Raw genomic sequence first — 25061 nt, 5'->3', positions numbered from 1 at the left:
CCCAGTATGTAGCTTGTTTTTTCCCTTTCTTTATGGTGTGCCCTTTAAAGAACAGATATATTAATTTTAATGTAGACAAATCCAGTCTTTCATATTTATGCTCTTGGTTTCTTGTGTAATAAGTTCTTTCCTCATTCAAGGTCATAATGACAATCTCTCTCTTTACTTCTAAAACATTCTTGATTTTGACTTTTATAGTGAAGTCCTTAATGCACTTGTCCCAGTGCCTTTTATTGACTAGCCTCTCTAATAAAGGCAGCTCTGCTTGTTGTTTGTCAAATTTCCATGTATGTATGGGTCTATATTGGGTCTTTATGTTCTGTTTTCTTGGTCTGTGCCAAACCTACATTTTTTTTAAGTAGGCTCCACACTCAGCATGGAGCCCAGTGTGGGGCTTGAACTCATGACCCTGAGATCAAGACCTGAGCTGAATCAGGAGTCAGACATTTAACTGACTAAGCCAACCAGGTGCCCCAAATCTGCATTGTCTTAAAGGATTTTAGTAAGTTTTGATTTCTGGTAGGGTAAATCCCCAACTCCTCTTGAGGAATTAAATATATTTTTATCAACAAAAAAGTTTCTTTCCTTCATTTTGAATAGATCCTAAATTAAACATTACATTAAGGAATTAATATTCAAATATCTAATAAAAAGTAAATAGCTAGAGAACTAGAGTGAAGATATTTAAGATGAAGCTACTTTGGCCAAAGTATAGCATTCTTAATCTGGATAATATGTGCATTCCCCATGCCCCAAGTTAATAGGTTATGTATGTATGTATGTATGTGTGTGTTTGTGTTTTAGCCAGATACACATAATATCAATACTAAGTAGATAATTCACTAAGTGCTTTATCAAGGCTTCCAAGCTTACCTTATCCGTGGAAAGTTGTTTATTTTCATGTAGGCGCTAGAAAGGACTCTGATGAGTTCAGGTTCATAGGAAAAAAACAGTTACCCTAGAGGCATTTTTTACTGATTTTTGGGGTAGTGTGCAGGGATGAGAATCCACACAACCAGTTGGTATTTAAATGGGATATATTTAAACAGAAAAAAAAGTTCAAGTGATATGAATGTTATATATTAACTGATTTTTTATTAGAATGCTAAGAGAGGATACAAAATCTTAATAACAAAGCAAGAGTACAGAAATATAATTTGTATATTCTAAATAGCACAAAAATATTAAACAGTAAAATCCAACCTGAGTAATCTTTGTTCCAGTAATAAATGTCATAGCTGCTGTTGCTTCTTCTTCAGAAATGAGGAGTCCATCTAAATGAGTGAGAGTCTTTAATCTGCCAATAACACTCAGCCTTAATGTGGCTGGCTTGGGAAAATAACAAAAAGTTAATTTTTACAAAATACTGCATATGTTATGGCATGGAAAGGAGTGCTTCTTCATTCCTTCTCATGTAATTCAAAATTATGCATCTCCCACTTTATTAGTTATATCTACAATTAAGGGCTTAACTTAGTTCTTTAATAGCTGAAATTAAGTTATATTTAAGAACTGATCTGTTTCATTTGAAGGTGGATAGCTCTACTCTTATGAAGGAAGGGAAGTCCTGTAAGCTGTTGAAAAGTGTGGTGAAAAGTGTTCAGAGAACTGCAGTGCCTCCTGTTTATCTAGATCAGCAGTTAGTTAGCTCTGTGTGTGCTTCTATCTGGATCTTTAGCCCTTGACTTCTAGTTTGGCAACAGGAAGAGAGCTGTCCTATGACCAGGCACATTCTGGGTCTGCTTTGGTAAAAGAAAAATATCCTTCAATTTTTCTGAGCAAAAAAGAAAAAATACAACAATGTAAACATAGTAATATGGAAAATTTAATAGAACCGATCATTAGCCTCTTTTTAAAATGTTTAACAGTCTTATATACATTTTTGAAAAGCAAGGAAAGGATTCTTGAAATTATAAAGTTGGGGCTTATTTTAAATACTTGGGGATACCCTTAAACATAATTGTTGAATACTGAAATTTCTTAGCATGAATCTATGTATTTTTGAGATGAGAAAAAAATAGTGTTCAATCAAATTTCCTTTTATAGCAGAACATAAGCCTTTATAATAAAGGCTTATCAGGGGAAGTGACAAATTTGTTCCCCCCTTAATGGTCTGTCTCTCTTATTGTATTCTATTATTCCTTTTTAAAAAGATTTTATGTATTTATTTGTCAGAGAGAGTGAGCACAAGCAGGGGGAGTGGCAGACAGAGAAGAAAGCTCCCCACTGAGCAAGGAGCCCGATGTGGGACTTGATCTCAGGACCCTGGGATTAGAACCTGAGACGAAGGCAGATGCTCAACTGACTGAGCCACCCAGGCGTCCCATATTCTATTATTCTTGGTCCCATGCCTCGTTACAGTAGGTTCTAGCACACTGAACTATATAAACTCTCCCAAGGTTTGCAAATGGCAATGGTATCTAACACTCTTAAAGCCACAATACTCTCAAATTATTAGAGCCCATCAAAAAAATCTTTTAGTAACATTTGATTCATTTGATCACTACACTACACTAAATTCAACTTATGAAATACTTAAAAGGAATTCTAGTAAAACAAAGATAGTTTGTCTATTTCTGGCTACTACTGAAGAGTAATGAGAAAGTGGCTTTGAAATAAAAATGATCATTTGCTTTTTTATAAATACATCTGCTGCCTACCTTTTGCCATGGATTATGCCTAATATCAAGCGTAAGAAGGCTTGTGGTGTGTTTGCATAACATATTTATTTCATCACCAGATTTTTTCAGTTGATTCCAGCTCAAGTCTAAGTGCCTCAGTTTCATCAGACCTCTAAATCCCTCCAGGGTTATCACATGGTTATGGCTTGCATCCAAATATTCAAGGTTATACTGCAACACATACAAATAGAAGTGGTGCTAAAAATGATCACAGCTTGTTTTTACAGAGTTCTTTTCTCTATAATTCACTAAGCACTTTATATGTTTTTTGGTAATTCTTACAGAAAACCTACACAGTAGATATATAGCAATTATGGTATCAACGTATGTATTCTACAGGTATTTTATTTTTAGACCTCTCTTAATTCTCACTTCACCCTTGTAATGCGGAGTGACAGTGTTTGTTTTCATAGAAAAGAAGGCAAAAAGTAACTGACAAGACAATTTGTCCCCCAAAACAAGGAATTACAATTCTTACTATCTGCACTTCTGGTTTATACCACTGAACCCATAGGCTGGCTAAAAAAGGTTCATTTTCAGAGGTAGAAATTAAACCTATTCTATAATTCTCATTTTTAAAAGTACATGACTTTTAATAACTTAAAAATCATTAAATTAATGCATGGTCTATGTTGGAAATTTAGGAAATGTAGTAAATAAATCAAAAGAAAAATAGAAAGCACATATAATTATATTGCTCACAAGAAACCACTGAAAACATTGTTTTTAATTATATGCACATATATTTTTCTTACATAAAACAGATTGTATTATATAGAAATCTGTATCCCTTTAATGTTCACACATCATTAAATATTCTACAAAATGGTTTTTCATGATTGTCTAATATTCCAATAAGTGAATTGTTAGGATTATTTTAAACATTTTACTATGAACAATTATGTGGCTTCTAATTGTGGGCAACACTGCAACAAGCATCCATGATCATGATACTTTAACTGAGACTCTGATATTTTTACAGAAAATATTTTTAGAAATGGGATTATTAGTTTTAAGGATTTCTATATTGCTAAGATTTTTTTTTTTTTTTAAGTAGGCTCCACGCCTGGTGGGGAGCCTAACATAGGGCTCAAACTCATGACCATGAGCTGAGATCAAGAGTCGGATGCTCAGCCAACTAAGCCACCCAGGCACCCCTATATTGTTAAGATTTTTGATATATACTGCTAAATAATTTTCAAGGAAGTTTGTACCAATTTTTTCTTCCAATAGTAGAATATGGGAATGCTCATTTTCTTAAATACCCACCAGTTCACCTGCTTTATTTTAATTTATATTGCTTATTACCAGTGAAGTTGAACATCTTTCCATGTGTTTTGTATTAGCCATTTTAAAATTTTGTTCTTTGTTGATTGTGTTTCTTGTCTTTAGCCATTTATCTATTGGGATCTTCATCTAATTTTTTGTAAGAAGTCTTTAAGACTTAATTTGTTACTTCTATTTGTTGCAAATAAAATTTTCTTTTAAGGTATATACTAATTCAGACATAGAATAAAGAAGAGATAAAGAAGACTTTAAGAAGATATTTTGCAACATATTTTTTTTTTAAAAAAGGTAATATTACTATAGATTAAAAGTGAACTTGATTTCTTTATAGGTAATTCCAACAGTTGTTTGACTTCAGCATAGAATTAGTCACTGCTCTAGTTCATATTCTTGGAAAAGCATTTATTATAGTGGTTCAGGTTGCAGGAGTTGAATGTACAGATCATTAAAATCTTTTTTTTTCTTCAGATCATTAAAATCTTAAAAAAAATTCCTGGAAACCAAATAGCATTATTGACTTTTTATTCTCATAAGCAAGCATAGTAAAACAAACAAACATACAATCATTTGCTATCATAATTTCTTGAACAAAAGGATATTTGACAGTATTAAGGACATAATCTTAGAATAGTCTTTTAAATGAAATCAATTTGGCTTTATAAAAATTTACTACATGGCCTGTCTTCTCCCAGTTTTCATCATAAAGTGGTAAAAACTTGTCCCAAATTCTGGCATTTGAATGCAGACTAGCATTTGGGAACCATACATCATAAAAAGATAATTGCCTTCTTTCCTTAAAAACAGGGATGGGATCTTCCTTTTATATTCCCAAGATATAAAACAGACTCTACGAACAGACAGTATTTTCAGTTTTGTAGCAGGGGTTTCTTAATAGTTCTTGTGCTTCAGTTTGTCTTTCTTAAATTACAGTATAGTACAGCCAACTTATAAAGATTAAAACCCACAACACCTCTTTTAAAAATTCTTATGGATAATGGTTCATTCTCTACATATAAATTAGCTCTCTCTAGACATCAGAAACACTTTAGCAATCAGTTTCTCATTGGAAAAGATCAAACAGAAGTATTGTCTCAGTAAAAAATTAGGCACATGATCTAGATTAAGATTGCAAATAGCCATACATATTTGTCTTTCCCTGGCCAACTCTGATTGTGGTGGAGCTATTTTCAGAGAAAAAGATCACTTCCTTTCCTTTCTCTTAGATACTCTCTTTTCCTGATAGTTCAGGTGAGTGAATGATAAACATGCAGCTTAGGGCTTTTTAATTTATCTTGTATGGATGTCTTGTTTAGACTTTTAAAAAACCATATAGTGTATATATTTTTCCCACCACTAATGAAGCCCAAGTATTCCATTAAATTAATGCATGGCCTATGTTAAACAGCGTTAGGTGTTAGGTTGGGTATTTTGATTTAAAAGGCAAGGCCAGGATGATAAACAGTTAAGAATAATACATTTACTTTCTGCAACCTAGTAGAAGCAACTTCTAGCATGCAAGAGGGGTATGGAAACTCTCCATATTAGAGATATGCCTAAGGAAAATGATAGTAAAAATGAGATATCTCAAAGGCAACTTAAAAAACATAGAAGACAAGAGGAATGACAGGTGAGTGATTAAACTAGATCATAACCTTCTGTAATGCCAGGATAAACATAATTCATATTAAACACATATACAAAGCTCACTACTGGAGAATAAAGAGGCGGAGACAGCATAGGTTTTCAATCTCTCTGAATCCCCACATGAAAACAGAATAAATTGATAAAACTCAAATTCTATGGACAACATTTATAACAAAGTTACATGACAAGGTAGCCCAATAAGCCCCCAAAGAAATTGTAAGGATAAGCCACCAACAACCACAAGACCTACATGGTATCCATTGTCTATGTGAGAGGAAGAAGGAAGCATCAGGGCAGTGTCTGATGGATAACCTATGTTGTAAGTTACAAAGTTCTATTTCTTGACCTAGGTGTCAGTAATAAGCACGTTCACCTTATAATAATTTACTGAACCACATGGTTGTAGTATGTAGTTTTCTGTATCTGTGTTTTATTTTACAATAAAAAGGTAAAAATATACATGTGGAGTATCTCCTCTCTCTGATCACCCCTAACATCCCTATAGTCATTTTTCAAGACACATTTATACATCAGATACTTGATGTTTGAGAGGTTTATATCTAGCTACCTTTGCTAATCTTAAAATTTGAAAATACCACTTGGGCATAAATTTATCCAGTTCTCTTGTCTGTAAAATGGCCACAGTAATATCAATCCAGTAAGTAGGCTGTGACAGAAATTTTTCTATCTAAGAAGAACGATAAAACTATACTGCAAAATACCTGCTGAGCAGCTGGCTAAGCTGTCTAAAAGCACTAAGTGCCTTGCATGACTTAAGAGTACTTTTTTTTTAAAAAAGGATTTATTTATTTTAGAGAGAGAGTTTGAGAGTGGGGAGGAGGGGCGGGGGGGGAGGGTGAGAGAATCTCAAGCAGACCTCTGCTGAGCAGGGAGCCCGATGCAGGGCTTGATCCCCCTACCCTGAAATCTGAAATCATGACCTGAGCTAAAATCAAGAGTTGGATGCTTAACTGATTGAGCCACCCAGGCACCCCAAGAATTTACTCTTTAAATTTTGTGCGTAAGCAAAATTATGACTGTCATAACCTCTGGAACCACTGGCAAATCATCAGAAAAAAAGTTAAATAAAAAATGCCAACAATTTACATATAATCTTGGGACCTCTATTAAACTACCTTCTTTCCTCAGACTACATATCGAACCCAGACTATCAGGGATTCTATTAAAAAGGACTTCAGCTTGGGGCCCCTGGGTGGCTTGAGTTTCCTCTCTCCCCCTCCCTCTGCTCCTCCCCGCCACTCTCTCTCTCTCTCAAATAAATAAATAAATCTTTTAAAAAAACAAAAGGACTTTGGCTTACTAAAAGAAACAAGGATGGGGGTTTAGTACTGAAACTTAAGGTCAGTAAGGAAAGCAACAGCTCCCACCACAGCGGGAGAAGCAGCAATGCAAGGGCTTTGATATGATTGAAAGGGAGTAGGGGAATGAATACAAGCTGAGAATGATGCTATGTTCTGAAAAGTTAGGCCAGTGACTTGGGACCCATGGAAATAGGCGATGCTGGGTTGGAGTTCTGGAGCCACATATAAAATTATTTTTGTTCTATGATATATAACAAACAAAAGCCAGATAAGATGCTTAGCTATGTCTACATGGTGCATTATTGTGTTTGTCCTGTGATCTATGAGAGGGCGAACACAAGTTAAACAAGATCTGCACATGTGACATCCAGGTAGAAAGGACAAGGCAGAAAGAAAGAGAAATAACAATATGAATAATGAACAAATGGGAAGAGAACTGACAGCCTTAGATATGAAGTGGTGAACCAGAAAATGAAGAAGAAGTTAAGGACTCACAAGGAGAAAAATAAGAATGAGAAAACAAGAGCAGAAGAAAATGGAAATGACAATTTCCAAAGAACATTTTAAAAACAAGTCTGGAGTAGTTTTAATAAATTTACTTTAAAGTAGTTAGAAATCAGGTATGACCACAGGTGTGTATTTGGTTTGCAAATGGAATCTGAATCAAGATCTATTTTATTTTTTAATTTTTTTTAAAGATTTTATTTATTTATTTGAGAGAGAGAGAGCACAAGCAGGTGGGGGGAGTGGCAGGCAGAGGGAGAGCCCAACGCAGGACTCGATCCCAGGACCCCGAGATCATGACCTGAGCCGAAGGCAGACACTTAACTGACTGAGCTACCCAGGCGCCCTCTAAGACCTGTTTTAGACAAAGTAACATACCATAGTGTTTTGTTCCTAATTTGAGCTGTATAATCTTGAATATGGTATATTTGAGGTCTTCATTACAAAAATAATTTATCTTTTAAATTATTTCTTTTACGGGGCGCCTGGGTGGCTCAGTCGTTGAGCGTCTGCCTTCGGCTCAGGTCATGATCCCGGGGTCCTGGGATCGAGCCCCGCATCGGGCTCCCTGCTCTGCGGGAAGCCTGCTTCTCCCTCTCCCACTTCCCCTGCTTGTGTTCCTTCTCTCACTGTGTCTCTCTCTGTCAAATAAGTAAATAAAATCTTTAAAAAAAAAAAAAAAATTATTTCTTTTACTTAAATAATTTAAAAAGGAGTTCTTACCAGGTGGTATACATCATCTAAACAAGTAAATTCATTAAAGCTGATATTAAGTTTTCGAAGTCCTGTTAACTTGGAGAGATCTCTCAATTTACTCAAGCTGTTTCCAAGGAGATTCAGACTCTGAAATAAAATGAAATGTAAATAAAAAATAAGACAGATTATATTCTACATCATAGTTATTTAAATAACATTAAGAGAGAGCCAATAAATAAATCTAATGTATGATTTTAAAAGGTAGAGTTTATAATAGCATTATTGGACCCTTTTCTTGATTAATTTGATTTTCCACTTGGTCTAGAAACTCTTTTTAGAAAATAGTTAAATATATTGTTAAGACATTTATTGAGGCATACCTATTTTTTTTTTTTAAGATTTTATTTATTTGACAGAGACAGCAAGAGAGGGAACACAAGCGGGGGGAGTGGAAGAGGGAGAAGCAGGCTTCCCACTGAGCAGGGAGCCCGATGCGGGACTTGATCCCAGGACCCTGGGATCATGACCTGAGCCGAAGGCAGACGCTTAATGACTGAGCCACCCAGGTACCCTGAGGCATGCCTATTTCTCAAGCTAGCCAGTGAACAATGTAGGCCCTAAAGATTTGGGGTATTAGGATATCTCACAAGAGAGAAGATGGCAGGGCTACACCGTGACTGCTGGAAACTATATGAGGGCACTGGACTAAGGAGCAGAGGATGAGGGTGTTAAAAGCAGGACAGATGCTCGAAGAAGGAGGTAGGAAAATGTTTCCATATCAGAATTTGGCCCAAACTTTCCCTGTCCATTTGATCCTGAGTTCAATAAAAAGGAGTGTTAATACAGTTGTATATTTAGGGGATACCCTGATCACTACATATTTTTCTATCTTTACACCATTGTGAATGATATCAAGTGAAGATTACATTCATGCATAGTCTACATCATAAGTAGTGGCACAAGAAAATGTACTAATATAATTGACCGCAATATTCACAACAAATGGGTATTATGATAAAATCAAGTGTCTACCTCCCAACTTTCTTCACTCACCACCACCATCTTATACCCTATTATACTGTGAACATAACAAATTCCTGGCAGGGGAAACCTCTAAATGTCGAGTTGTTGTCAAAACTTGGTTAAAATTGTTAAGAAGGATGAAATTATGCAGAGTAGTTTATTCTACAGGTCACATACCGGTATCATCCATGATAGATTCTACAGATACCTTACACTTAACATGTCCAAACTGAATTCATCATTTTTCCTATATATGGGCCTGGCAGTCTATGTTTTTGGTCCTGATTAAGAGTTTTACTATCTGTCGAACAGATATTGTTGACCATCCCCTTTTCCTCTTTTCCAAATACATTTGACTCTAGAAATGTTTCTCAAACCATACCATCACCACTACAAGTGCCTTAGTTCAGACTATTATTTGTCCTTTGGACTACTGCAGTAGTTTCCACTGGATATCTATACCATCAGTCTGACTTCAGTTAAATCTAACCACAAGTTGCCAAAGTTAGGGTCTTTAAAAACACAGGAACTGTTCCTTAAAGAAAATCTAAAATTTAAAATTTGTCTTCAAAAATCCATCCTATTGTGGCATAATGTCCTACTCTTCCAACCACAACCTAATGTATCTTTCTTGTATTCCTTTTTTTTTTAAGTTTTTTTTTATTTTATTATGTTAATCACCATACATTATATCATTAGTTTTTTTTTTTTTTCAAGATTTTATTTATTTGGGAGAGAGAGAGTGTGAGAGAGAGAGAGAGAGCAGGAGCAGGGGGGAGGATTAGAGGGAGAAGCAGACTCCCCGCTGAGCAGGGAGCCTGATGTGGGACTTGATCCCAGGACCCTGGGATCATGACCTGAGCCAAAGGCAGACGCTTAATCGACTGAGCCACCCAGGCGCCCTACATCATTAGTTTTTGATGTAGTGTTCCATGATTCATTGTTGCGTATAACACCCAGTGCTCCATTCAATACGTGCCCTGTTTAATACCCATCACCAGGCTAACCCATCCCCCCACCCCCCTCCCCTCTAGAACCTTCAGTTTGTTTCTCAGAGTCAATAGTCTCTCATGGTTTGTCTCCCCCTCCAATTTTCCCCCCTTCATTTTTCCCTGTCTACTATCTTTTCACTTCAGATCGCATAAATCTTTCACCTCTTTCTTGTATTCCAACCTACACCTTTACCTTCCACCGGTACACACCCTATGTTCATAGTCACCCTGTGTTCCCGGATAACACTAGGATCTTTCAAAACCATGTGCTTCTAGGGGCACCTGGGTGGCTCAGTCGTTAAGCGTCTGCCTTCAGCTCAGGTCATGATCCCAGTGTCCTGGGATCAAGCCCCGCATCGGGCTCCCTGCTCAGCGGGAAGCCTGCTTCTCCCTCTCCCACTCCCCTTGCTTGTGTTCCCTCTCTCGCTGTCTCTCTCTCTGTCAAATAAATGAATAAAATCTTAAAAACAAAACAAAACAAAAACCCATGTGCTTCTAGAAAGAGTATTTCCTCTGCCTAGAAAATGTAAACAACTAAATTTCTCATATCCTTCAAAAATCTGTGCAAAACTTGTCTCTTTCTGTGACGTTCTCTCAGCAACTCCAAGCTTCCTATGTTTGTTTACATATGTCTCCTCCACTAAAATGGTATCCTTGAGAGAGGGAAAATAACTAATTCATTTTGAACTCCTAATACTTACCTCATTGCCTAAAGCACAGCAAATGCTCAGTAAATGCTAGATGAATAAATCATTGCAAAAGCCAGACATGCAACTAACAACAACTCTATTTTTTTTTATTCAGGTAAAATTAACATAAAGTGTTGTATTAGTTTCAGGTGTATAATATAATGATTCAACAATTCTATACATTGCTCAGTGCTCATCACAATAAGTGTACTCTTAATCCTCTTCACCTATTTCACCCCTCCCCCCACCCACCTTCCACCTTTATTTCGATATATTTTATTAATTTTTATGGATGTCCTCAAAAAACTCCATCTAGTGGGGAAGACTGAAAAGAAAGTAAGAGGTATGTATCCTGAATTTCTCCTATGGTAATGGCACAAAGGAAGGAGAATAAAGGGTGTGATGTCTAAACATTCTTGTTGTAATACCTAGTATTCTTACTAGAAGCCCTAGAAGGTTTTTCTGGCTTTTGAGCCACGTAGGCAAATTTAGGATGAGAGGTTCTTTCATTCTTATGCTATGGGTGTTGATCAAATTAAGGCAGTCAGGTGAAGGTCACAAGCAAGCCAGGGTATTCTGAAGTCTTATCCTCCTCACTGTTTTTTATCTTACAAACCAAAGATAATAAAAAGGACCTACTTTTTTTTTTTTTTACTATTGCTTTTTTTAAACTTTTATTTAATCCCTTTAAATCTATAGAAATATATGTAATAGAAGCTCAATCCAATCAGAACTCATGCATTTATTAAGCCTTTCATCCTAAGCTTTTATTATCAAAAATGTATTACTCAAATATGAAATCTTGACATTATAGTGCAGAAACAATAATTTCTCCATACTGTCAGCTCAAAGATTGCTCCTGTAATCACTAGACTGCATATTTATGATACAGATGGTGATACTGTCATCACGTTATGAAACTTCCCTTCCTCTCTAATAACTGGCTAAGGTCAAAACTTAATCTATTAGACTTGAAGATTTGGTGGATGGTGATGATGTAGTTGGACAAAAGCAATTCCATAAACAACTTTAAAAAAGATGTTTTCTAAATATTTTCAGAAGCAGACTCAAAACTATTGACCACATTTATTATTTTTAAAAATATTTTTGCTTTCTTTTTGTTTCCCACAGTCACTTGAAAAAGACTGTCATCATAAACAAGCAATCTAGAAATGTCACATTGGAGCAATGTAATTGACTTTCAAGATAAAAATCATTTCTGAGTATTTATCTGTATTTCAGCTTTCAGTACACACATAGAAAGATAGTGTCCTGTGAGAATAAGTTGTCTTCTCAAGTATTCTTATCAGTGTATCAATCAAATATCAATTTGCTTGCCACTTCTGCAGGTTCAAGCAAACCCACTCTCTGTAAGACCCATTTGCTGTTTGTAAAGGTATTGTTTTTATAATGAGTATCTCATGTGTGCCAGGTGTTGTGCTAGAAAATGGCAGAGCTGATGCTAGTCTACACAGTGTTTATGAGTAAATAAGAAAGTGGCATCCATCCTTTCCTCGAGACACCTTTATTTTCAGCTATTAGAATACTGTCACAATATGCCGACTTTGTTAGGACAAGAAATTTCTGACAAGAATTGTCAGAAAATTGTAGTACATATATGGTTCTATGATTTAAAGGGTACCCCTTGTATATGGCCCTCTTCTGCAATGCACACTACATCTTATATTGCTGCCCTGCTACTGGGGATACACATATCGAAGGACAGCCACAGCCTCTGCCCCTGTGGAATTTACAGTCTAGGAAGGATACAGAGCATATAACAAAGGAATCTGTCATGGACTCAGAGGTAAGAGAAAACTTGAATGCTTCAGTATAGATCTAAAAGGTGGGAATTAACCAGGAGAAGGGGGTCAGGGGAGAACATTCCATGCAGAGGACTAGCAAGTGCAGAGGCTCTGTGTTGGCTGCAGGCAGAATGTGTTTAAGACATAGAAAGAAGGCTGAGCACAGAGAGCTAAAGAGAGGGTACTATGAAAAGAGTCTGGAAAGGTAGGCCAGGGACCAGGCCATGCAAAATCTTATAGGCCATATTAAGGACTTTGGTTTTATTTTTAAAACAATGGAAAATCATTTGAGGATTTCAAGTAGGAGTGGTGAGGGGTGACAGAGATTTCATGACCAGATTTGCATTTTGAAAAGATTGCTCTAGCTTTAACATGGAGAATGAGTTGGGGGCTCAAAGTGAAAGCAGGACAGGGCCTCTGTTGCACAGTTCTAGGAGGAACCCCCTAACCCCCACAGTGAGTTATATTCAGTTATATAATGAATGGCACCAAAAGAACACATTAATAGTATATAATGTGAATTGCACCTCCTGGAGTTGTGCAATGTTGCAATGGTAGAGTGCAGGGAGCCCTGTTAGAAGGCCATGGCAGTAGTCTAGGTCAGGGATTATGATAGTTCAGATAGAATGGTAGCAGATTTGAAATGGACAGATCTGAAAGTCAAGGTATAGAGGTAGGCTTAATATCTCAATAGAACTGCCTCAGTGTAAATAAAGTAAGTTGCTTCAGTAGTAGTAGTAACTCAAATTCTATTGGTTAATTTTATAAAGATAAAGCTCCTATATTCTGTGTTGATGAATCCTGGAAACTAATTTGAAACTTATCTGTCTTAATCATTTAAAGAGAGCTTACTTGTTATTCAGGAATAAAATACCTTGTAAACTAGAAGGCTACCCTCTAGGCCTATACTGTCCTGTATGGTAGTCACTAGCGACATGTGGCTATTGAGCACATGAAATGTGGGTAGTCTGAAAGTGCTGTAGACTGCAAATATACTCCAGACATCAAAGACGTAGTTGAAACTATCTGATTAATGACTCTTCATATTGATTGCATATTGAAATAATAATATTTTAGATATGTTGGATTAATTAAAATTAATCTTATCTTTTAATTAAAAAAATTTTAACGTGGCTAATAGAAAATTTAAATTACATGTATGGTTCATATTATATTACTACCAGACAACACTGATCTAGTCCACAAAGAAGGAAAGGTCGAGGCATTTTTAACTTTGACAGCATGATGGCTGGCATCACCAGATAGGTGCTTTAGTATCCTTAGACTTCATATGATAGATTATGATTCCAAATTCAAGGTCCAAATTCCAAATTTTATTCCTTATAATACTCACCACAATATGACTGTAAATGCTAGTATTGGCAAGAGAAAGTATTGTTTTATCATCCAAACTAATAAGTTTTGGTCTGGGCTTGATCCTGGGATCCATTTTTATAACTTCATCATCAAATTTCAAATCCTGGGACAATACTGATCCTTCTGAGTTTTTTTTGCTTTCTTCTAGAATAACATTGTTGAATGAAGAAAATAAAGAGTGAGCCTTGACCTAAAAAATTTATTAAAAATATTGAAAATTTGGTTATTGTATTTATCATTTTGAACAAGAAACAGGCTATGTAGCAAAGATGGATTATCTCTTTTTTCAGTTATATAGTAATACCTATGATGACTAGAATCACATTAGGAAATCAATGAGAGTAGATTAAAATTGTGGGCTAAGAATAAACATGTTCATCCCCTCCCACTGAAAATTCCTTAAAACTGGCAAAAGATAATTTTTAATAGTTTTTCAACAGTGGAGAGGGCACCAACAAAAGACTAGGAATTGTGAGACATAAATAAGAAGGGACTAAATTGAAGACAAATAGGAGCAGAAATATAACCTGTAGCCAAAACATGTATGGGAGATAACCACTTTGAAGAGCAGATCCAGAGACACTTGGTGTTCAGAGTGAACAAGTAAAACAGCAGTGGGATGCTGTAGGTAATTAACAGGTAATTAAGTAATTATGGTAAGAACTGTGGATGAAATGAGCATGAACAACATAAACAGAAATGGCTCTAGAAAAAAACAAAATAATCCATAAGAGAATTATTTAAGACATGGGGTAGGCTGCTATAGAAAAGAATAGGGTAAATACTTTAGAGTCAAAATAAAAACAATTAGTGAAATAAAAATATTCAATAAATGCCCTGAGAAACCAAATGGATATGGCAACAGATCAAATTAGCAAGGTGAGGCTATTATTGAGGAAATCTTCTAGAACATAGAATTTAAAAATGGAGATATAAAATATGAGAGAAAAAATTAAAAGACATGGAGGATCAATTCAGAATGTCCAACATTTAACGGATCAGGTTCCAGAGGGTTGAACAGAGAATGGAAGAGAAAAAATAATGAAGGAATTAAGAGAAGAAAATTTCCCAGAAGTGAAGAAAGAACTGAATCTTTGGATGGGAAGAGCTAATGAAGTGGGAAGCAGATGAATAATGGAGTAAGGTCTTTGCTGACATCAGTCACTGAAGAGTCACAACAGCCAGGACTGCCCACCTCTTGACTTCTTGTTTTTTTTTTTAAAGATTTTATCCATTCATTTGACAGAGACACACAGCGAGAGAGGGAACACAAGCAGGGGGAGTGGGAGAGGGAGAAGCAGCCTTCCCACAGAGCAGGGAGCCCGATGCGGGGCTTAATCCCAGGACCCTGGGATCATGACCCGAGCTGAAGGCAGACGCTCAATGACTGAGCCACCCAGGCGCCCCTCGACTTCTTGTTATTTGAGTCATTCTGTTTACTATTTGTCTAGGCTTCTGTGTCTTTTCGCTGAAAGCAAATTTGACTGAAACAGTCTCATTCATAATAACAATATAAAATATAAATGCCCAGAACTATACTTAACACCAGCATAAAGAAAACTGTAAGAGAGGACTTGAGTAAATGGAATAACTTATCATGTTTCTGGTTGAGAGGCCCATTACTGCAAAAGTCAGTTCACCCCAAATTAACTTTTTTTTTTTTTTTTAAAGATTTTATTTATTTATTTGAGAGAGAGAGAATGAGAGAGAGCACAGGAGAGGGGGGAGGGTCAGAGGGAGAAGCAGACTCCCTGCCGAGCAGGGAGCCCGATGCAGGACTCGATCCAGGGACTCCAGGATCATGACCTGAGCCGAAGGCAGTCGCTTAACCAACTGAGCCACCCAGGCGCCCACCCCAAATTAACTTTTAAATTCAGTACAATCTCAGCAAAATCCTAAAAAGATTTTGAAATAGAACTTAACAAGCTGATTTTAAATTTTATTTGGAAGAGAAAGTGTTCAAGAATAGCCAAGAAAATTTTTTAAATTTTATTATGTTATGTTAGTCCATACAATACATCATTAGTTTTTGATGTAGTGATCCACGATTCATTGTTTTCATATAACACCCAGTGCTCCATGCAGAAAATTTTTTAAAAGATGAGTGGGGGCAGAGGAAGGGAATTTGCCCTATAACATATCAAAGCCTATTATCAAGGTTGTAATAACCAAAACAATATGATAGGGGTCCAAGATTAGATAAGAGGACCAGTGGAACAGAATAGAAAGATCTATAAATAAACCTCTTATTTATGAAAATAATTTTAACAATAAAGAGGGTATCTCAAAATACAGCAAAAAAGATGACGCTTGGTCAAGTAGCTATCCATTTTTTAAGGAAAAAATTATTTGATCCCCTTCTCTCACATGATATAAAATAATTTCCAGATGGACTTTAAAAAAGTTGAAAGCTAAAGAGCTAATCTATATAAGTATTGGAAGAAAATAAAGAAGACTATTTATATAAGCCTTCTGAAATGAGACATAAAACTCAGACTCTGTAACAGAAAAGATGGAGAGATCTGACCTCTTAAAAATGAACAAGTAAATTACAAATTAAAATGACAAGTAAGGTTTTTGCTAGAAATAAATTTAAAAGATAAGTGACAGAAACTGTTTGCAACATATAAGACAAAGGATTAATATCCAAGAATGCATATAAGGGTTTTCCAATCAATATGAAGAAGATAGAGTCCAATAGAAAATAGTCAAAGGATATAACAGGTAGTTTATAAGACTAAATAATCCATAAGTATATGAAAGAATAAAGTTTCTTTTTCTTGCCCATCAGAATGGAAATGTAAAAGATTGATAATATCTTGTTTTGGTAAAGATGCAAGGAAACAAGCACTGTCACATACTGTTGGAAATTTGTAGAATGGCCAAGCCTTTGTGGAGAATACTGGCAAAATCTACCAAAATTTAGTATGTGTATATCCTTTGACTATCCAAATCTTTTACAAATCTATTCTGTAGAGAAACTTCCATATTTGTATAAAGATGCAGCTATAATGATATTCAATGAAGCACTGTTTTAAATAGTAAGAAAACTCGAAACAACCTATATGTTTCATCCACAGAGGAATAGTCAAATAAATCAGAGTATTACTGGATAGTATGCAGCCACCAAAAGAATGAAGTATAAACCTATATGTACTGAAGTAGAAATATGTCCAAAACATATTGTTAGAGGCAAAAAAACATCACAAAATACTTAGGTTTTGATTCTACTATGTAAAATGGTATATGTTGTTATATATGTAAATACATAGAAAAAAAGATTGAAAGCAAACCCACAAAGCCATTAACAGTGGATTTCTTCATGAAAGGGAGTGGTGCCGGGGTTGAAGTGAAATCAAATTTTCATGTTTATTATATATTCTTCAATGTAGTTTGAATATTTTTCAGTGAGACTACAGCCATATATTACTCAGATAATATATTTGTGCATATAAAAACATTTAGGTGTCATAATGATTTGTTTTAAAAATTAAACCCTTCACTGAATAACCATTATATATATATGTTTATGTATAAATATGTATGTTTAATATAAACTTGACATTACATTATTAGACTTCAAATTACTGTTCTGTTCTTATTTAAGGAATTCCATTTTTAAAAATACATCCATACCACTGTAATATACTCAAATTCAACAATGTATTCTGGCAAAACAAGGTCATGATCAAAGACAAACCACTTGCACTGCCGAATGCTGCAATCACAGTTTCTTTGTCCCATGACAGAATCTAGAGTAAAATCAAAAACAAAACAAAACAAAATACTCTTCAAAATGAAATATACTTTTTTCATTATTTACACAGATTAATAAACAATAAACTCAGTAAGTTCCAACTACCATGTTATTAAGAGTGTTTTATTTCTTATATTTTTCCACCCCTCCTAGACAGTTTCTTAATTCTAGAAATACTTACTAGTCACCCTTTCACTACTTAGACTAGTAGGATTTAATTTTATTCATGTCCTTTTCCTTTTCATACTTCTCCATTTTTTCTATTCAATGTGTGGCCATATATTTTTGACATGTATTACTCAAAAACCTTTGTTATTAAAAGTGAGTGGGTTTTTCATCTTTTGAAATACATATAATATACATGAAATACACAGACTAAAAATGAAATATATATTATATATGAGATACATAAAATATATATGTATTATATAATATATATGTATATAATATACATATATGAAACATAATATATAGTATATACGCATAATATATATGAAATACAGATAACAGTATGTATGGGTGTGTAAATATAAAATAAAAGTTTACAAAATAAAAATCTACACATACACATATATAAATGTCATTGAAGTAGGGAACAGAAAAACAGAAGCTCACTAGTAGCTAGCAAAGGATTTTTTAGAAAAGTTTACAAACTTTGTTAGATAGAGGTTAAACTCCACACATCTGTATTAAATACAAACATTTTGTATTCAGGAAAATTAAAGCACATTTCTCTTATGGCAGACATACTTAGTATGTATTTTTGAGGAACGAACACTGAATTAACCATTGGATAGTTAGCTTGATTGATGGAGTCCTGTTCATGAGCCTGAACACTCTGGCCAAGGAAGACCTTTGTAATGAGGAGGATGCCTAAATATGAATAAAAAATAATTTTAACACTAATTCATTTTGGTAACTTTCCCATATCACTTTCTTTATTAGTCCCAGACCTGACTATATGTTCTATAAGGGGAGAAATCCTGGGTACCTTGTTTGCCATTGTACAGCAAAACAGAAGCTCACTAAATATTTGTTGACCAAATGTGATTATAGCAAGCAAAACTTTACAGAAAAGGAAGAAGGAAAGAAAATAATAAGTTTTTTTATTAAGTAATTTAAAGTAAGAAAATTTTTGTTGTTGTTATTAACTGGTAAAAATTCATTTCTGTATCATCAGCACCTAGCATATAGCTTAGATCATAAGAGGCACTGAATACATGTTTACTGAATGGATAAACATTTCTTTTCCCTTTAGATTCCTAAGGGATCTTTGGATTCACTCAATCGTAAGGATCTCTAGGGGTCACTGAATCCTATAAAGTAACTTGTAATCACTAGGCATAAAACATTTAGAAGACTTTTTTTTTTTTACTATGTACGAGTTATAAAATGCAAATTGAGAGAACCTAATTGTTTTGGGAAACATATTTCAGAAGGATCTAGAAAAACATCATGAAGTGTTTCTTAAGATGGGAATAGAGGAGAATGAGCAAAGAAGCATATGGTTTTTTCAAATAAGGAGTTCTTTCTAGATTCAATAATTTTAATTTTCTTATTTTTATTAACTGAATGAAAGACTGCAAAACACATGTAGTTCAACATGAATAACCTTAGCAGAGCTATTGTCTGGAACCTAGAATATTATTGTTATAGACTTAAGTTAACGAAATTTCTGACTGCCCAGTCTTCACTAGGTTGAACAGTGGAGACCAAAGGTGTCCCTTACTCTCTGACCCAGTCAGTTCTCCTTATTATATATTCTTTGGTCATATGCACTAATATTTCATCTTGTAGCTCTTATGGAGTTTGTAATTTTACACTTATTTGTGTGATTATTAATGTTTGTCAGTACTCTAAAGGAGCACTGTGTCTAGTTTGCACAGACTGTATCCCTATCCCCTACTGGGTGCCTAACACGCAGTAAACATTCCATAATACTGGTGGAAGTGAAGAACGAACAGTGGGAGGGTGAGGTAAGAGGACCTGATGAGCTGGTTTTTCCCCCAATCTGTGGTTACCAGGGAACCTCTCCCACAAGTATCCTACAAATTGGCTCATATGCTTTTATTTATCTATATATATTCAAGACGCAAATAAAGTACTGCTCACTGTGAATAAATGAAAATGCCAAAAGTTTATCTTCTATGAGGCAATTTATAAAGCAATCTATACACTTCACAGTTTGTCTTCAGCCAGTTTTAGATTTACAACCAGGTTTTCTTATCTTCTTTTTTTTTTTTTAGATTTTATTTATTTGACAGAGAGAGAGAGAGCGAGCAGGGGAGGGGGAGGGGGAGAAGCAGAGGGAGTAGCAGGCTCCCCGCTGAGCAAGGAGCCCGATGCGGGACTCAATCCCAGGACCCCAAGATCATGACTCAAGCCGAAGGCAGACACTTAACCAACTGAGCCACCCAAGCGCCCCAGGTTTTCTTATCTTCTATTACAATGATTAAGGACAAATAAGGCCTGCCTTCCCGAGTGCTTGGTATGATGATTATTGCATAATTGGGCCAGGTTCTCTTTTCTCTTTCCTGTGAATTTGGGGTGCGGTGTGTGCTTGTGTGTGTGTGTGTGTGGCATGCATATATATTGAGTTTATTTTTAGGACACAAGTTAATGAAAAAAGGAGACTGAGAGAGAGGAGCTAAGGTGGCAATGTAGTAGGAGGACCCTAGGCTCATCTTGTCTCTCCAATGAACAAAGCAGACTGTGAAAAGTGCTTGTTCCATATAAATTAGCTTAAATATGAGTAACAAACGAGTCCCATCCTATTAATGTTGACACAATAATCAGTAAATATTTGTTCACAACTTGACTGAAGTAATAGATCAGGAAGTCATATATCACTACAGTGATAAATACTAAGTAAAACAGTTTTTAGAAAATCTTCCTGATTGATAAAACCAAGTACTAAAAATGTTATGAAAATAATTAATGAAGACTTTGAACTAAAAAGTTCAGAAATTCAGTGTATTTATAATACCATGCCTGAAGAGCTCATTCTCAAGAGAGTTCTTCTTCTCGTCTTTGTACTTTTGCTGTAAAAATTCAATTCTGGGACACTCACACATACTGAGGCTGTTAGCAAGAATCACAGCTTCTTTTCTGAGGGGCAGCTATAAAGAAAAAACAAAGTCTGAGTATTTTTATAAAACTGACAGTACTTCAGCTTCAATACAGATGGTTTACTGGTTTATGTTTGTGGGTCTGGGCAAAGAAAAGTCAGGCTAGATTTGCTGAAAAGTAGACAACCTTCAGGTGCAATTTTGTTGGGTAAGGCCATGTATATATTTTAAATTTACATGCAAACAGGTTTATGAAAAGTGACACAGAATGATATTTGTTCCTGTAAAAGCAGCCAGAGTCAAGACTGACAACACTGTGGGTGAAGGAGCTGTAGTTTTACACATTTTCAAGAATACTCCACAAGTAATTGTGCAAATTCCAAAAAGAAAATCCTGTGTGACATTGTATCAGTGAAGGTTCTTATTTAGATATGATATATACATATAGATAGATACATATAGATATAGATATATAAATAAAGATTTGGTATAATAGTGTTTTTGGTTTAATAATCTACGCTGCTTTCCAGATACATCTCATCGTGCTAATGCATCGAAATCTTGGTTTGCACTGTGACTAGATTTCTTTCTTGAAGTGTTTTATCAGAAATATAGTACTACAGTAAAATTCATATTACTTCCTGTGAAAGCAGTTCTGAAAAGTGAATAAAATATTTTTAGTAGTAGAAAACTTACAGCTAAGAGAGATTATACAATCTATCCAAGGACAGAAGTAGAAATTAGCGAAGTCATGGTTTGAACTCAGGTCTGCTCCTCCTTGTCACTATCTCAGTTTTGACATTATTATTAGTTTAATATTAGTAGCCAATTTATCTAAAAATGTATGTTTTCTATAAATGCTGAATTGCTTAGAATTTGCTTCAATATTTCTTATTGAAACCTGTTATCCAAAGAGATATAAAAAATAAATAAATCCTAGGGGCACCTGGGTGGCTCAGTCATTAGCGCCTGTCTTTGGCTCAGGTCATGATCCTGGGTCCTGGGATCAAGCCCTGCATTGGGCTCCCTGCTCCGCGGGAAGCCTGCTTCTCCCTCTGCCACTCCCCCTGCTTGTGTTCCCTCTCTCGCTGTGTCTCTCTCTAATAAATAAAATCTTTAAAATAAATAAATAAATAAATAAATACTAAAATGTGGCTCATGTTACTATAAATTCCACATCCCAGTAAATAGAACCTTCTCAGATTTCCAATGAACATCGCCAAATATCCATTAGATACAAGCTATGTGCCTGGCATTATGCAGCGATAGCATGGTCTTGGCCCTCAAATAACAGAGGGAAAGATCGTGAAGAGAGCACAGGCAGTAATCTTTCTGACATCGGCTGTAGCAACATTTTTCTAGATATGTCTCCTGAGGCAAGGGAAATAAAAGAAAAAATAAACTGTCAGGACTACATGAGAACAAAATGTTTCTGCACAGCAAAGGAAAGAATCAACAGAACAAAAAAGCAACCTACTAAATGAGAGGATATTTGCAAATGATATATCCAATAAAGGGTTAGTATCCAAAATACATAAAGAACTTATAAAACTCAATACCTAAAAAGCAAATAATCAATTAAAAAATGGGCAGAAGACATGGACAGACATTTCTCCAAACAGACATACAGATGACCAATAGACACATGAAAAGATGTTCAACATCACTGATTATCAGGGAAATGCAAATCAAAACCTCAATGAGAAATCACCTCACACCTGCCAGAATGGCTAAAATAAAACACACATGAAACAACAAGTGTTGGTGAGGATGTGGAGAAACAGTAACTCTTGTGCTGTTTGGATGGAATGCAAACTGGTGCAGCCAGTGTGGAAAACAGTATGGAGGTTCCTCAAAAAGTTAAACATAGAACTTCCCTACGATCCAGTAATCACACTACTAAGTATTTACACACAAGAAACAAAAACACTAATCAAAATGAGTCATGCACCCCCATGTTTATTGCAGCATTATTTATAATAGCCAAATTATGAAAGCAGCCCAAGTGTCCATCGATAGATGAATGGATAAAGATATATATATACACACATATATATATGCATATATACATGTGGTATATATGCACAATGGAATATTATTCAGCCACAAAAAGGAATGAAATCTTGCCATTTGCAACAACATGGATGTAGCTAGAGAGTATTATGCTAAGTGAAATAAGTGTGTCAGAGGAAGACAAACACCATATAATTTCACTCACATGTGGAATTTAAGAAACAAAATAAATAGCAGAGGAAAAAAGAGAGAGAAAAGAAACAGACTCTTAACTATAGAGAACAAACTGATAGTTACCAGAGAGAAGGTAAGTGGGGGGATAGGGGAAATAGGGAATGGGGATTAAAGAGTATACTAAATTATTATGATGAAAAAAATGATTTAAAAAAATAAATAGATAACAAAAAAAATAGAATCAGAAAATGTAAAAAAAAAAAGAAGAAGAGGGGAAGACAGAAACTATACCCAGTGATTAAAAATAAAAACCATCACAAGATATGTCAAATAAGATCTCCTTTTTTCCCTTTTTTTTTTTAGGTGGGGAAGGGGCAGAGGGAGAGGGAGAAAGAGAATCTCAAGCAGACTCCCCGCCCAGCATGAAGCCTGATGTGGGGCTTGATAGGGCTCGAGTGGGGCTTGATCTCACAACCCTGAGATCATGACCTGAGCTGAAGTCAAGAGTTGGAGCCTTAACCAACTGAGCCACCTAGGCGCCCCTCCTTTTTTAAATGAAATGATTAAGAATGAGTTTGTAGAGGTTAAGGGATCAGTGCTAGGCTTTGAAGATTAGACATAATTCCAATAATCAGAAATTTTAAAGGAAAGTCTTTTTAAGAGGAGAGCATATGAAGGTATAGAAACAGATTGTTATCCACCCATCTATTCAACTATCCATCATACATGAATCAGATTTCCACTAAGAAAGTCCCTGCCCTCAAGGACTTGTAGAGAAACACACACAAAATTGCATTTCAATATAACATGCTACAATAAAATTCTCAACTGCCACTGATTGCCACTTAACCAGCTTCCATTTAACCAGTTCACAGGATTAAGCAGTATTTTCCATCCTTTCTAGAACCTACAGTATGGTGACAGTTCAAGGATAAGAGGGTACTTTAAAAAATACTGATGTACTAGCATAGGGAATTAGTCAATAATATTGTTAATAACATTGTATGGTGACAGATGGTAACTACACTAGTCGAGGTGAGCACTGAGTAATGTATAGAATTGTTGAATCACTATATTGTACACCTGAAACTAATATAACATTGTATGTCAACTCTATTTCAGTAATAAAATTTTTTTAAAAAACTGATGTATTTCTATTCCATGCAGCTGTGTTGCATGCTTACGAAAAGTCAATAGTGTTCCTAAACTTTTTTTATACCAGTTGTATTGGTTATTGAAATTATACACATTAAATAAAACAATGAACTATGAGAAAGAGAGTTGTTTCTATGAAAACTAAGTGGAAAGCTTTTGTAAGACTGCAGAGAGAGTAATCATTAAAAGCTTCTGTTAAAGCATGTGTAGGTGAGGCAAACACAAAAGTTTGGTGGTGGCTGGGAGGATCATACAAACTATAAAACTAGATTGATTTTTGCACTCAAGTTGCTTTGCAAGAATCTTCAAGTTCATGCTCGACTTTAAAGAAACTGAAACTAGTATGTAATATGGTTGTGGCCTGATGTAAGAAAGACTATCAGGAGTTCCAACCTCATATCAAAGGCTTTGGCCCTACATACAAAGAAAGACAAATGATGGGACACCTGGGTAGCTCAGTTAGTTAAGTGTCTGCCTTCAACTCAGGTCATGATCTCAGGGTCCTGGGATCGAGTCCCGCGTTGGGCTCCCTGCTCAGTGGAGAGTCTGCTTCTCCCTCTCCCTATGTTCCTCCCTTCTCCCCGCCCCCCCCTCCCCCCACCCCGGCTTGTGCTCTCTTGCTCTTTCTCTCAAGTAAATAAATAAAATCTTAAAAAAAAAAAAAAATGAAATGGAAGTTTATAGGTTTTCAAAAAATTTTCTTTTTTAAATTTTAAGTAAACTCTACTCCACACGAGGCTCAAACTCATGACCCGGAGATCAAGAGTCGCATGCTCGCCCAACTGAACCAGCCAGGCATCCCTGTCAGTTTATATGTTTTAAGTTTGCTAAAGGGGTGCTCGCTTTGGCAGCACATATATTAAGTTTGCTAAAG

General features: G+C 35.4%; 2 protein-coding genes across 3 annotated transcripts in view; one reads left to right on the top strand and one right to left on the bottom strand.

The window, feature by feature from the left end:
- The window catches only part of RTN1 (reticulon 1), a 383578-nt gene that overhangs the window by 79956 nt on the left and 278561 nt on the right, over positions 1-25061 (top strand). The gene's annotated exons all lie outside the window — the stretch shown is intronic.
- Positions 1-25061, bottom strand: part of LRRC9 (leucine rich repeat containing 9) — a 112848-nt gene that overhangs the window by 49766 nt on the left and 38021 nt on the right. The window contains exons 13-19 of the mRNA XM_078053772.1: positions 20764-20896; positions 18528-18650; positions 17657-17772; positions 13998-14210; positions 8162-8281; positions 2661-2852; positions 1204-1329 (exon numbers count right to left, since the gene is read on the bottom strand). Of these exons, the coding sequence (XP_077909898.1) occupies positions 1204-1329; positions 2661-2852; positions 8162-8281; positions 13998-14210; positions 17657-17772; positions 18528-18650; positions 20764-20896 (1023 nt within the window). The remainder of the gene's footprint in view (positions 1-1203; positions 1330-2660; positions 2853-8161; positions 8282-13997; positions 14211-17656; positions 17773-18527; positions 18651-20763; positions 20897-25061) is intronic.

Source organism: Halichoerus grypus, chromosome 8 (genome assembly GCF_964656455.1).
Source record: "Halichoerus grypus chromosome 8, mHalGry1.hap1.1, whole genome shotgun sequence".
NCBI classification, from domain to species: Eukaryota; Metazoa; Chordata; class Mammalia; order Carnivora; family Phocidae; genus Halichoerus; species Halichoerus grypus.
The sequence above is the reverse complement of the archived record's forward strand: the minus strand, read 5'-3'. Positions and strand labels throughout refer to the sequence as shown.